This window comes from Anopheles funestus, chromosome 3RL (assembly GCF_943734845.2).
Source record: "Anopheles funestus chromosome 3RL, idAnoFuneDA-416_04, whole genome shotgun sequence".
Taxonomy (NCBI): domain Eukaryota; kingdom Metazoa; phylum Arthropoda; class Insecta; order Diptera; family Culicidae; genus Anopheles; species Anopheles funestus.
In genome coordinates, this window is record NC_064599.1 from 3543975 (window position 1) to 3558471 (window position 14497).

General features: G+C 42.8%; 2 protein-coding genes across 5 annotated transcripts in view; one reads left to right on the top strand and one right to left on the bottom strand.

The window, feature by feature from the left end:
* The window catches only part of LOC125770371 (homeotic protein female sterile), a 161049-nt gene that overhangs the window by 124810 nt on the left and 21742 nt on the right, over window positions 1-14497 (top strand). For all 4 annotated transcript variants that reach the window (XM_049439866.1, XM_049439868.1, XM_049439867.1 and 1 more), the window contains exon 3: window positions 10089-10276. In XM_049439866.1, the coding sequence (XP_049295823.1) occupies window positions 10089-10276 (188 nt within the window). The remainder of the gene's footprint in view (window positions 1-10088; window positions 10277-14497) is intronic.
* Window positions 10273-11383, bottom strand: LOC125770375 (venom allergen 5-like). Its single transcript, XM_049439873.1, has 2 exons — window positions 11077-11383; window positions 10273-11010 (listed from the first exon to the last, which is right to left on the bottom strand). The coding sequence occupies exons 1-2, from the start codon at window positions 11233-11235 to the stop codon at window positions 10291-10293; spliced, it is 879 nt and encodes a 292-aa protein (XP_049295830.1). The 5' UTR covers window positions 11236-11383; the 3' UTR covers window positions 10273-10290.

A 14497-nucleotide genomic window follows, 5' to 3' on the forward strand; every position in this document is an offset into this window, starting at 1 on the left:
ATAGACAGATCTTCATACGACAGACACGGTACCAATTCTCATATCAGATTGTAAATAAAATGAATAAAACTCAGAAATCCCAGAGATCTCAGACGATCTCCTGGGGATCTTACTTACTCAGAAACTCAAAAATCCTAGAAATCTCAGAAGATCTCCTGGTGAGGTTTGTTTCCCAACAAAAGAGGGAAAAGTAATACGTATAATCTGATGATTGAGAAATGATTTGAAATGTTTCATTGAATCATTTTCATCTAATTAACTAAATTTAGCCTCAAACTCCTTCACCGCATCACTTAAAGCACTTAATCAAGTTGCATAATGCACTGATCAATTGGGGCTCCCTAAATACTACGTAAATTTCGGTTTGTTCGCCTCACTAGACGCAAACATTGAACTTCACCGAGTAGGGGACAGTCGAGACACACAGCAGGTTATTGCATAAGTGAATAATGAACGAAACAGCCGAAGCTCCTCCAAAGCTCCAGCCGAAAAACTGCATTTATCCAATTAAACTCGTTACCACAGCCTCGAAAACCATGGCAATTGTACGTAGACGACCGGTGTGTTGAGGCGGTTTTTTTCGGCTCCAATTTCTTTTGGTTTGTGGAGTTCACGGTCGGCCAAGTGAAGAGGGGAATCACCTCGCAGACAACATTTCTTCACCGATCTACTGCCAAAATGCACGCCACAATCTTCAAACCGGGCGTCGCACTTGCATGTCCGGTCGCAGTTGCATTTAGTGTCCAATTTTGCTGGCACCTTCAAGCGAATTATCATCATTTTTTAATCCCCAATCTCGATTGTACGGTGTAGGGACCTCAACCTCACAAAAGTATGCTGCTGCTGGTGTCGCTTTTTTTTTACTTCGTTTCAGACCTCCAAATGTAAAGCTGATTGACGAAAGCGAACCGACAATGAGACGAATGAAATCACACACGAACCGCACAAATTCGCGAATCTCGGCCCAACGTTGCACTTAGTTTGGGCGAAATTGGGCAACTGCAAAGTGGGGAAGAAAAGGAAAACAAAACGCACTCACTTCTCCAGGGCATCCGCGATTATCCAATAAAACGGTCACTGACTGATTTCTCGTGTCATTTTCTCTCATTTGGGTTTCGCGAGTTGTTGTTTTTTTTTTTGAGGAACGACTCTTTCAGACCCCAGAGTTGGAGGCTGGTTGTTGCAATCATTTTGATTTCTTTTTTTTCCTTCTCCGAGACCTTTTTTCACATCCTACTTTTGGTGGGGCGGCTGTCGGACGGAGGTTTACCCCATTCTGCGACGACATTGTTGCGAAGGGTTTTTGGCCGTTGTCATTTCTACAACATCTGCGCATGCGGCATCACGTGTTTGATTGCGTGTTGGGCTGTTTCGTTGTTTCGCTTTTCGTGCGCACACAAACAGCATCTTAAGCGGGCATACCCTTTGGCAATTTTTAGGGTTCCAAAACCAGACGAAGGTGTATTTTGGTAGATTGTTTTAGGTTTGTTGAAATGATGGAGTTTTCGTTTTTTCTTTCATTCAGCATAAACTCCGCGGGGAGTACTACGCTTTATGCTCGGTTAGTCACTTTTTTGGATCTACTAATGATTTCAGTTGTTTCTGAAGCGGTATTAATCATTAACCAGATTTATAGCATAAATATATCAATGTTTTATCTTATGCTTTAGAGTTCTAATTTTTGGAATGTTTCGGGACCAGTTCGATCCTGTCTGGCTCTTCCAAATATTGAGTAATTTATATCAAACAAAAGAGAGTCGTTTCTCAACTCTAACGATAGGAATTTCCTTCCGAATCTGCAGGGTTCGTTCCGTTTGAACACAACTTTCTGATAGAATACCTTCCCATATTGTCTTTCAATATGAAGTTTGACTATCTATTTCAAACATAGAGTTTCAAGTCTTTTATTTTAATACTTGAATTTCGTTTTTCTTCAGTTTTTTTTAGTTTAGCATGATCTCAGTCTGATATGTAAAAGCTATGCACACACCAACGTTCCCAATGTGTGTATTCTTTCTAAATCTAAAGTGCTGGGGCATGTGATGGTAAAGTCATTTCTTCTTGCTTTTTGTTTTGCTTACGTTTGCGGCTTTTATTTTATGCGATAGCCAAAATCGCAATCAGCGAAACACCAAAAAGAGTAACATAAGCCTCTTTTCTTTTATGCGCCGCAAAACGAGACACAGACACAGGGGCTCACGCTCACGGTAACGACGCCACTCTCGAACGAAACGTGTCGTCGATCGTTGCCAGTGTGCCGTATCTACTAGAGGGAGGCCTAGGCTCTAGTGTGGTGTTTCCCCGCCGTGATGAAACGCGCCTCCTAGAAATACGGGGCAGAGAAGGCCACGGGGTTTCGGTCACGGTTCTTGACTTCTATCTTTTTTTTTATCTTTCGTGCTTTTACTGCAATACTCCACCAGTTTTGCTATTCCCATTCAATTCGCTAGTCGGGAGTATTGTTGCTATTATTCTTTTTGTTTGTGCCGTTGATGCTCATTTGTAATGCTATGCTGCAAAAAAAGGTGGCCACCGCTTCCCTATCTATCACCCGTTTTTTTGCACCGCGTCGTCTACCTCGTCCACGTGTTCCTGTTCAGTGGAGAGAATAATGTGTGATGTGAGATCCGCGAAGATTCGCCCCCGGAGCCAGCGTCCCCCCCTCTCCCGGCAGATCGTCCGATGAGCGCAGGGCAAGTTGATTTCGAGTCCGTTTTGGTCGAACCGGATAGTAAATGGCCAACACTATCAACCATAGTTCTGCACGTGTGTTAGTGTTGACTATGATGGTTTCGTTCGCAAATTCTGTTTTTTTTTGCGCATAAAAATTTGCCACCCCGAATCGTGGTGTGGTTCGTTGCTTTGCAAATGGATGGAATAGAAACGATGCCGAACATCGACGAGTCATTCACCCTTCACGGTTGGAGTTCGGAAGTTGATGAAGCAACGATCGATGTTGCGATCGTGTTGGCGTATGTGCCATACGAAGCTACGATCAGCGATTATACAACGGCTAGAGGGTAGCGGATTAATCGGAGTTCACCATCGCTTCCAAACTATCCAAACGCACCTTCGTTGTTTTTTCGGGAAACATTTTATTGGGACATTATTTTCTGTGTGTGTTTACGCAAAACTCTAAACTTCCACTCACTCACTCCATAAATCAGGAGTGATCGATTCGAATGATTCGATCGCCAAACGGCTGGAAAGCTTATGAGCGTCTAATGTATGGCATAATTTAAAATTCATTCATCGAACTCGATTTTGGGAAGCGCAACACTTCCCCATACGCTATGGATACGCAAAGTGGTTTTTCCAAACAGCCGTTACGCGACTTCGTCTGTGATTTATTTGCTCATGATCTAACAGATCTGACGCATTTAGAGGGAGTTTTGAGACTTTTTTCTAATGGAAAAACTTGTTTGAAAAATATGGGGAATTCATATTTTTATATTGCACTTCTATTTTATTTGGTTTTTTATGCAACCTCCTTAAACTTTTTCTTGCTCGTATTTTAATAAAAATTTATTTTTTGTATTCAAATGCACAAATGTTTATTACAGCTAGAAACCTTTTTCTATTTGCTTTACTTTATTTAAAATTTATTTGAAAATTTGTTCTTCCATAATCTGTTTGTATATTTTATTTTTCTCGATAAACTCAGGACTTTGTGTATATGGGTGACACGGTTGTACTGCTGCCGGAAATCAGCGGTCCCTACTCAAAGTACGCCCTACATGTCGTCGTTCGCAAAATAACAAACGACAGTTTTTGCTCCTGTCCGTTCCGGCCAGCCATCTTTCCGGTCGACTTGCGACAGTTCGTCAGATTTATTCCGCGGCACCATTCCGGTACTCCCCATTTCAACCTCGAGAGAGAGAGAGAGAAAAAGAGGGAGTGAATCTTTCGTTTTTTTTGTTGCCTCTGGACATCCGGGACAATAGCAAAAATCGGTGCCGGAAAGGATAGACAGTGAGCCGAGGATACGACGTAGCCGGGTGCTAGAGATTTGTGTGTTGGAGAATTTGTTATTTTTTATTAGATTTCATTTCCTTCGCTTTTGGCAAATTCTCAATCTCTCGCCACACCCGATGCTTGGGCAATGATGCTGATCGTCGTGATTGTTATGTGACCGGTTGGTCGAGATCTGTAGCCGGTGGCCATGAACCAATAATAATAAAAGCACATTCACAACCGAAAGGAGAGAAACGTTTACAGACACACACGTAATCGCGGCGTGCATTTCTATTTTTCTGTTGTTGGTTCGATTTTTTTTTCAAGCTGTACGAGAATGGTGTTTTCCCACTTGTTCCATCCCATCAGTTGCTCATCATTTTGTAGTACAAATGGCAATGGTACATGCAAAAAAGCTAGCAAAAAGTGTGCGAAGGGGTTCGTGTCTAACGCTTTTTTTTTGTATGAAGCATTCCCTTTTTTAGAGGCTTTTTTTCTTCGCTTTATGCCCCCTAAGCGGCATCGTTGGCCCCCCAACGGCCCGACATAAATCCGTGTGTTCGTGTGTGCTTCAGATAATGGTGTGTGAGAGTATGCAATGGTGTGCTATTTGGCAATGGGTTGATTCGCTCAGTTTCGACCGAGACCAGATGAGGAACTGCTTAAATGCATGCAACCCGGACCCCGGGCGTTTGTGTGTTTGGCCACGAATAGACGGAAGTGTCGAAAATGTCCTCGGTTTGTCCGTCTGTCTGGCTGTCTGGCCGCGGCTCGATTGGCTGGCTGGCTGGGCTGACTGACTGGCTGTCTGTCTGCCCTTCAAAATGTGACCGACCAACAGATTCGTCCAATCGTGTGTGTGTGTGGTGGGCGGCATTTGGAAGTTCGGGGGTGGTGTGTGTGTTAGGTAATAAAAAACGAATGAATGAGACACGTCGTTTCGGTTTCCTTCCTCCCTCTGTTCGCCTAGTTCCGTTGCGTCGAGACCGGACTGCTGGTGTACATTGCGGTCTCAGTGGAGAGCAATTGCATTAGTGCGGAATAATGAGTGCGATGATGGATTGGGTAGCGTAAAATAATTGTCAAATATTGATGACTGATGATCAAAATCCTCACGATGAAGGTCAATAGCAAAATCTACATAATCCAATCAAGATAATGGTATTTTTTCTTCTCCTAACGAAAAAGATTATGAAATTAGTGAACTGAAAAGTGAAGCAGTTTGCATAATTTTGGGCGCCAAAACAGCTTTATTGAACCAACGCGGAAAGTAGAACTTAAAAATTTGATTTAGAAAAAATGGATTAATTTTTGTTTGTTTCAACAAGAACGTTCATCAATAAATGGTGTTTCTATCTAATAAAAAAATAATACCTTCCATTACATATATTAATACATTAAGTCCATTTTCGCTTTCAATAAAACGTTGAATTAACAAAACTAATGTATAGTAAATAATTGTTGGCCAACTTTTTATTCAATCACATATTGTTGACTTTTTGTAAAACAGTTTTTAAAGTGATTATTAAATATTTTTAGTAATCAAAAATATTTTTAAAAAATATTTTAAGATCAATTTTTCAAATTATACTCTTTGTAATTGTTATACAATATTTATTTTTAAGTATATCATATCTCAATGTTAGAGATTTATCTCAATGTTAGAGATAAAAAATCATCACTTCAGATGGTTATATAAAACCTGTCGCTTTGAATTGAGCATTTTTTGACAGAAAAAAAAGATGACGCCTAAATCGTTGCGTTCGATTGTCGTCTATGCTGGAGATTTTTTTCACAGCCAAAACACTCGTTTGCTCCGTCACTGTCGCTATCGTGGCGCGTCTGCCAGGGAAGAAAAGTTTCGCGACCTAAATATCGATTTTTTTACCCGCCGCATAATCCACCCCCACCCCCAAATACCACCCATTCCCACCCTTGGAGCATCCATAGGTCTAGCCACCGTTTTCTATCGCCGGTATCGTTTTGAGGTTGGCATTCGTTTTGCTTTACGCGTCTCTCTCTAGCAGTGTGTGTGTGTTTGGGGCGCTCATCTGCGCTTTTCACCATCAATGTTCCCGGGGATGGTTTGTGTAGGGTTGCGTTTGTGATGAGAAGAAGGACAAAATGATGGTGCAAATGGATTTTGCACTCGTCGTTCCTAAAGGGGGACCTCGGCATCGACCGGGGGGCGAGATGGGGAAATGGCAATAAAGATGCAAAGATAGGACGGATGATCAGGGAGCCACCACGTGACGGGGGATTGTGTCCCACAAGGACGCACAGCTCGATGCGCTTCGAAGGTTTTATGTGTACATCGTCGGGACCAGCAGTAGCAGCAGTAGAACGCGCGCATTTCTTCGCCAACCGCCTCAAGCAGTTTTTTGCGGGAGGTCAGGGTTTTTTTTCTTGCCGTGGTGTGTTTCATTTTTCTCCAGCCATACGAGTGAAGGAAAGAAGGAAGTCGATAAAAAAGCGGTCTAAATGCGAGGCGAATTTTATTCATAGGCCGTTCTGCTGTGGGATTCGGAAGCGCATGCGCATCATTGCATCCTCCAAGGATTTTGTTCGTTGTTGTTAGTTTTCTTTCCAACCCAAGCAAATCAATTGTCAGGCCGTACACAAAAAAGGCCGGAATGGTTGAGCAGAAGCTTGACACAAGGAAGAATACCATCGCTTTAATATCTGCCATCTATCGACTTTCGAAACGATCGTTCGCAAAGATTCAGCAGTGAGAGTGTCCGTGTCCGGTTAGAAACGATGAAAAAGAATGACAGTTTAAAATTGCGCTATAAAGTGCACCTTCTGACGGTTGAACTGCTTCGGCTTGGGTTGGCATTTTATGTTCCATTTTCCACCTACTCCACTGCTCAATCGGCTAAGTCTTACGAGTGTCACAGCTTCTCGGGGGCAATTTGTATCAGTTCGACTTTAACGACGGACAATTAATTTAATCCTTCTCGACGATCCGCTCACCAATAGTCCGATAAACGTTAGAAATTTGAATATTTGGTTTAACAAGCACGGCCCGTGAGATGGGTTCAAAAATCGGCCCCGAACGTGTTTGGTAGACACCCACACAAAACCGTCGCCGGATGTTGCACCAAATGCCAAACATCAACTCGCCAACTCGCGGTAAGATTGATACATCCTGCACCGGTTTTATTGTGCGCTCGTCGATTTTCGATGTGTCTTTGGTGTGCATTCTTTCTGCTTTGGCTGGATGCAACGAACAGGCGAAGTTCACCATTGTCGTGTTGAACAGCCGTCGCATGGTGCGTCCTTGTCGCTTGTCGGATAATTCGAAAATAAATTGAATCCTCTCCAGCGGCTGACAGTGACAGTGAACTTTTGGCAAAACGAGTGTGTACCAGCTCTTTCGAGAAGATAACCCGGCAGACGAGCGATACCATGGCGACCTAAAAATTAATGAAGAAAACCTCAAAACGAAAATGAGGTTTTTTTAACTTTGGAAAAAGCGTCTGTTTGGTGTATGTCTGGAGTGTACGTTAGCAAAGTGATATGGTTAAAGGGGGTGAGTTTGGTTTTGGATTATCGACGAGGCGCTGGTGGGAATGCTGAAGGGGGCAGAAAAGGTGAGGCATTAATATCATTCAAATATTTCGCTCGATTTTTTTTCGGAAAGGGATGAGTGGTCTGTTTTTTTGTTGGCGTAAAATGTGATTGGATTCTATTGAAATGTGTGCGCATTGTCGATTACTTAATATGTTTTTCAAAGGATGTGTTTTTTTGTGATAAAAAAAAATTTCCTCGTGGTTGAATTGCCCTTAACCGTTTTACTTATGGAAAATAATTTAGAAGGGAATAAGTTGAGGGAGATATGATGGATTATTGTCAATAATACTTTTCTTATTATAATAATACTTTTCTTTTTAAATTAACATTTAGCTTTAAGTAATAACGTACACGTGTTTAACATTTCTCTACTTACCGATAAACACCGATGATAACCGATTGTTCAGTATGAACCGGCTACAAACGTCATCAGACAGTCGATAATAGAAGTGGATGATAAGCACCGCAGTAATGTGTACGTAAACCATTACGTTGCCAAAGTAAACTTTCGTCTGCTGATGTGGAGTTCCCAGTAAAGTATTTCCGCAACCCGTTCAGTCCGACGTGGCCTCGGGCGTTTAGTCACTATTTATCCACGATTTACGTCACGTGTACGTCATCTGACTCATTGCTTAGTAACGCTTTAGTTTTGAGCGAATATGCACAAGGTTGTTTAAATGTTAAACTTACTGTAAATAAATTCATCTTTATTTATGATCAACAAAAACTGAAGGGTAAACCAAAAATTGTTTAAAAGAATTCATAAAGAGACTTCGTCTACCTTTTTCATCTCCCTGTTCGGTGTGCGTGTGAGCTTTAAAATACAAAAAAGGCAGCATGCGCACACCTTATCTTATCAACCTTTGCCACCTTCTCCAATTGCTTGAACCGCAACTTGATACGATCGTTTAAATGCGGCAGACGTACAAAACGGGGCTTATAATGTGCTTCCACAGCCTGCAGTGAACGATTTGTCGTTGGTTTTATGTCTCTTCTTATGGTAAGGATATATGAGATAAAAGGCCGGTGGTGGTGTGGGCGTGTGCCTCTGCACTCCCTTTGCTCCCGATTACCTTCAAGCCGGGGTCGATTTTCGATCGTTTACATCGCAATATAAAACATCCGTTTAAATGCAGTTTCTGTTGACGAGTTGCGTTTTGGTAGGCCGTTGTAATCGGAATCCGCGCGTACCACTGTGAGCTGGTGGGTGATCCTAGAGGACAGACATGGGCAGAGCCGAGTGGAAGCAATTCCAGTACGGGCAGTAGTAGCCCAGTAGCTGCAACCAGACACCAACAAGACAGAGCAAAAAAAAAGCACGAAAAGCAAAATCAACACTTCACGTCGGAATGATAATTACGGTCGTGTGCATCATGGACGAGTTCCCGACTTAAAGCGAATGGGAAGGGGAAGGAACGGCACACGGTGGACGTGGATGGCAAATGATGCACATTCATTCGATTGCAACTACCATTCGAATGGACGAATGACGAGACGATCCTCAATACTTTTTGTTTTGTTTCGTTTTTTTTGATGATGTCTGGTTGATGTGCGGTGCGCTGTTGTCTCGGCTCACTATCGCTTCCAACCTACGCCATGTGTGAAGGCATCCGATGCACGGTAGCTAGATATAGGGGTGGCAAATAAAAAAAAGCTGACGAAGAAGAAGGTGGGAACGGAAGAGAAATCCTCCCCCGAAACACACTTATACACGAATAAATAACCGAAAGGCAACAGACGGGCGGCCATTAGAAATCGTAGCACGCCACAGACAAAACCGATTAGTACCGGCCCTGATGATAATGATGGTGTGGCTCATGTTGGCGATCGGTTGCGTATCGATGCTGGGACGAGGGTGGAATGTTGTTGGGAGCCGGCGACGGCGATGGTGTGTTAATTTTGGGTTCGCTTGACCGCACGGTGTGATCGCTGGATGATGTCGCACTTGTAAGACCGACGGGCTATTACTAGCGCAGCCAACAATTCTAAGGTCGCCGTTAGTTGGTTGCTATTAGTTGATCATTTTGCCGCCCGTAACGTGGTGCGTGAGATAGGTATCAATTTGTTTCACGCTGGCTACACAGCCACGATAGTCGTCAACGCAGCAGCCGACAAAGTTGTATCTGTTTCATCGATGGGGTCACCATTATCGGGCTCTCCTTTATCGGACATCGAACATGAAGCTTTAAATGGTCTTGTCTACCGTTTAGTATCGCCCCCGGGGACGCTGTGAAGGTCGTTAAGGGCGATATGTGAGATGAAGTAGGAATAAATCAGTACTGAATGTACTAAAATCAATAGTATCTTCTAATATTGAGACCATATTACTGTATATACTTTATAATAACAGTATATAAAACTGAAATTTTACGTTTTATATTAAAACTGTGGTATGATGCTCAAATTGACCCATTTTTCTGAATTATAGCAACTTTTTAGTACATTTTTAGTACAAGTTAATAATTGACTTAAAATCACTACAAAATCATTACCTTTACACTTAGAATAGTTTCGCATTCGCAAATATATTAATTTTCAATTCAAATTTTCTCCCGTTTCAGGTTATATCTACGGCTTGGTGTCATTCTCAGTGATTTGCGCCTTGGTGCTCGGTTTGTTCGGAGTGTTTCGCTGTCTGCGCGCGACGACCACCACGCGAGTAACCACCGAAGCGCTGACGCTGCCGATCCAGTTCATCGCCGACGATCTTGCTCCTCTAAACGCCAACTTGAACCACCTGCCGGTACCCGTAAGTATGATGCACTAGATGCTTAGCCCGCCATCCACCGTTCGCCACAGACAGAGTAGCATTAACGGAAGCATTGCCAGGCTCGACGACTTCCAACGCACTCCAGCGTCCATCTCGAACGTACACAGTCCATCGAAGATTTTACTACGCAGTGGAAATGTTCGTGGGCATCGGGTTGCCGGTGGGCCAAGCTCCGCGCTCGATTCGGCGAGCGAGTAGAAGGGAAAGTAGTTGCACACCAGCTGGAATCCATCGCAGTACTTGGCCGCGGCACATCCCACCCGCTCGAGACTGGCCCAGGTTAACAGGGTGAAATTGTTCAGCGCAACTTGCTGCAGCTGATGGTCGCCCGTCACCTTTGGGGACGGTGTCTCAGCCTTCTGCAGGTACCAGCTGCGTAGGACATCGATAGCGTAGTACTTGGGGAGGTAACGCTCGATGACGAACGCCTTGCTTTGACGCACATTTCGATAATCCCGGCTGTAAATGTTGGGGTTGTCGAGCAGTGTACAGGGATCGAGCTGGTACCGTTGACAGGAGGCAAGATGTAACCGTGCCATGTGGGCCAGTTCATTATCCCACACAAGCTTCTTCATGTTGGTTATTGAGCGTCGCAACGCATACCTGTTGCGGACACCATTGTGTGCGTTCAGCAGGTTCGCCAACAGCTCAGAACTTTCGAGTAGTTGCTGGAAGTTTTCACACTGTTCCAAAGATCTGTTAGGCTCGGAAGGCTAGAAGGAAATATTTAGAAATGAGCTCAGCAACTCGGACATTAGAAAAACACCAGTCGGACTTACTGTTTCACAAAGTGTGTGTTTCGGTGTGCCGGGACATTGCAGCTGACAGTAATTGGTATACTCACCCGAAAGAAATATTGAGCTCAGGTGATGTTCTGTCTCACCGGCGATTAGTTGGAGGGTTATTAAAACCGTCCAGATATAATGAAAAAGATTCATTCTCTGGGTGAATAAATCGCGACAAATACGATAGACTTGATGATATTGAAAAGATCAACACTCAAGTTCTAATGGACTGATGTGTGCAAGGAAAGTTGGGCAAACATCCATAAATCAACCGTTGTCAAGGAGCAGACTCCTTTGTTGTGAACAAAATTCATTCAATATTGAAATAGAGATTTTTGATTAGACATTGAAATTGTATGACTTGCTTCAACAACATGGAGAAATGTATGTGCTTGAGACTAAATTCAATAACTTACACGATTATAATGGACACAAGTCTGGCAAGTGAAAACTTTCATTAGTTAATCAACTGGTGAATGTAGAAATGCATCACAATGCACTTTGTTTTTCTTTCACTCGCTTCTGGGAAAGTTATTGCGCTTTAGTTGTTCAGACGCTGGACAGCACAAACCGACACCACGACCCATTTGGCGTCATATTTCCCTTCGGTCGCTTTCCCAATGGTTGTGTGGTTTATCGAGCAAATTTCATAGTCAACAATTTCACCAAAACAAACCCTGCCCCAACAAAATGCCATCCCACGGAACTAGCCCATCACACGTGGGTACGCCACAAACTGTGGACACTGGCGTGGACATGCTTCTGGGAACTTCGATGATAGTTGTCTAACTTATGAACAACTCGACGATTTCAAATAAAAAAAATATAAATATACACAACGTTGGACAGTTTTCTCACAGCAACGTTCCGTTTATCGAATAACACCATTCCCTTCTTCGTTGGGGATGGGTGTGACAGTACAAAAAAGTAGAACAAAAAAACATAAATAAATAAACATATTAAAGCAGGTCACTAGTGGTGTGTTTATTTCCAAGCGAAAGCGAAAGTCTCAAGCACAGAATAACAAGCAAAAAAATGCATTTCCACCATCACCATCACCCTTCATTCTGTCCTTCGCTTTGACCGCGATGGTGTGGTGCGTGCGTTGTGGATGCAATATTCGAGTGACAAACCATTGGTCGAGCGTGCAACGATGGCAAAAGGCTAATTTTAATTGCTCGCATTAAAAACGATGGCAGTATTTTGATGGGTGGTTGAATAATAAATAAATCGCTTTACGGTGCAACCCGGATGGGTGCGTTCTCTTCTTGTTCCCATCACAAATATCGGCTTGAAACTCATCGGCACGCAAAACGGAGGGAAGTAATGGGAAGCGAGACTGAAGAAGACAACTTTCCACTTTTTGCTTTCCTTGTTGGTGGGTTTATTTTCTCACTTCATTTCTTGGGCCCGGTTGGGTGTGATTGAACGCTGATGCAACGTATGTGGGTTGTATCGTTTAGTGGCGACAAACTGAATGACATGGTGCATGGTGGTGGTGATGCTTTTCATCAACCAGGCGTCTCCATGATCAGCGCCGGGTGAAAAGGGACGATTGTTTGTCGACTTGGTTGATGGACGTTACTGGGTCAAGGATAGGGATTGCAGTTAGCTTTTCGCTAAAAGGGTAAAGCACGGTGGCTTTACTTTATTTGATTGTTTTTTTATTTTTATTTTGGGATATTAATAACAAGTTCATTATTGATTACAAGAAACGATTAAATATTTTTTAGTATTAGATATTTAATCTATTTTAAATTTTAAGTTTTTATAGTAATCATTTAAAAGCTTTTCAGAGAAAATAATGTGAAACAAGAAATCTGTTTCTGAGTTGATATTTTCTTTAGTAAGAAAAATCAATTTATTTATTTGGAAACATAAATCAACTTACAGTCGATGTAATTCATTGATGCAATATATAATAATGTATATTATATTTTTTTCTTTTCGAATTCCCGAATTGATCTGTTCCCAATTTACACAACACCAACAAGGAAGTACTTTTCAGCAATGTAAATGTGAGCCATTTATTCTGAATAAAATCATCGCTCACTGTCAACCTGTGTTGCGCTTTACCTGCGCCCGTTATATATGACCTTCCCCTGACCGGTTTGTGAAGCTCATCTCACACCAAAAAAAAACTGCTATAAAATCTGTCCACGAAATAGAGACGTTATTGTGATCGCGATGCTGCAACACCCACTGCCGGTGTTCACCGGGATGATCCTCGTTTTTGGGCCGGCAGGTGGGCGCCTTCTTGGTATCATGTTCCTATACCCACCCGTCTGCTTTCCGGAACATGTTTATTTGTGCATGTTGCACATCCTCCGTCCCCCACGCTTTCCTACCCCTTCACCAGGGGCGGGAGTTATAGAGACACGATCATCGATCACACCAGCGCACACGAGCGCAATCGCAAACGTGGAAAAACGTGCAAAAACCGACAGGTTCGCTGGAACACGATACATCACACTTGTGACCGAACACGATGCCACGGTCGAGCCTGCATCGCATTCAATCGCTAAAGATCGAGTTGGGTGAATCGTTTCAGATCCATTTTTTTTGCTTCTCCAGTCTCGTTAAGAGCCGCTTGTTTAACTGGCTGTATGATTTGCCATTTATTTTTATCAAGTTCGTTTTCCGTTGCGTTCCGGTTTGTGGTGGTTTGTTTGTGCAATTCCGTTTGTCGTATCTGCCAATAGTGTGTGGTCGTCGATAAATCTTCGTGCCAGTTTAATGTACGTCAGCTCTGGGGTTGATCTTCTTCACTGGCCTGCCTTTTATCTAATCGTACAACTTAAGGAGAATAATTGTTGAAGAATTTATTATTGCAACTTAATTAATCACTGATCTGCATTGTGTTTTTAGCTTATTGTTTTTAAACTATATTTTATGAATTATTGCACCTTCATTGAGACGAATTGTTTTCGTCTCGCGTGCATGAACCTTTGAATGGTCTGATCGGCTATTGAAACAACGAAAATGTCATGTTTTGTGGTTTTTGTGGTGTCTCGTTGTAGTTTTTTTTTTCCTCTCTCGTCTGTGGTGTAGTTCTCAAGCATAGCAACCATCTCGCAGAAGAACGTGAGGAAGAGTCAGACAAGCGGCAAAAAAAATGTATATCGAACGAATAGCAACAATAAAAGTTGCATGTTTATTGACTCAAAAACTCTGTCTGGCACTGTGTGAAATGGCCGCGCACCACCCGCTTTTTCGGCAGGAGGCAAATCGTTGAATGGAGAATTTTGTGGTAGGAGAGCCTAGTGTCTGGGGTTTAAATTTGCGCTTTGTCAGTCGAAAAGCAAGCAACTTCCCTGCATTCGCGTCCAAACCTATCCGAGAACACATCCCCAAATATGTGCGCAAAGCCAATACACACCAACGGGTCCGGGCCTGAGGGACGTAGCGCTTCTTG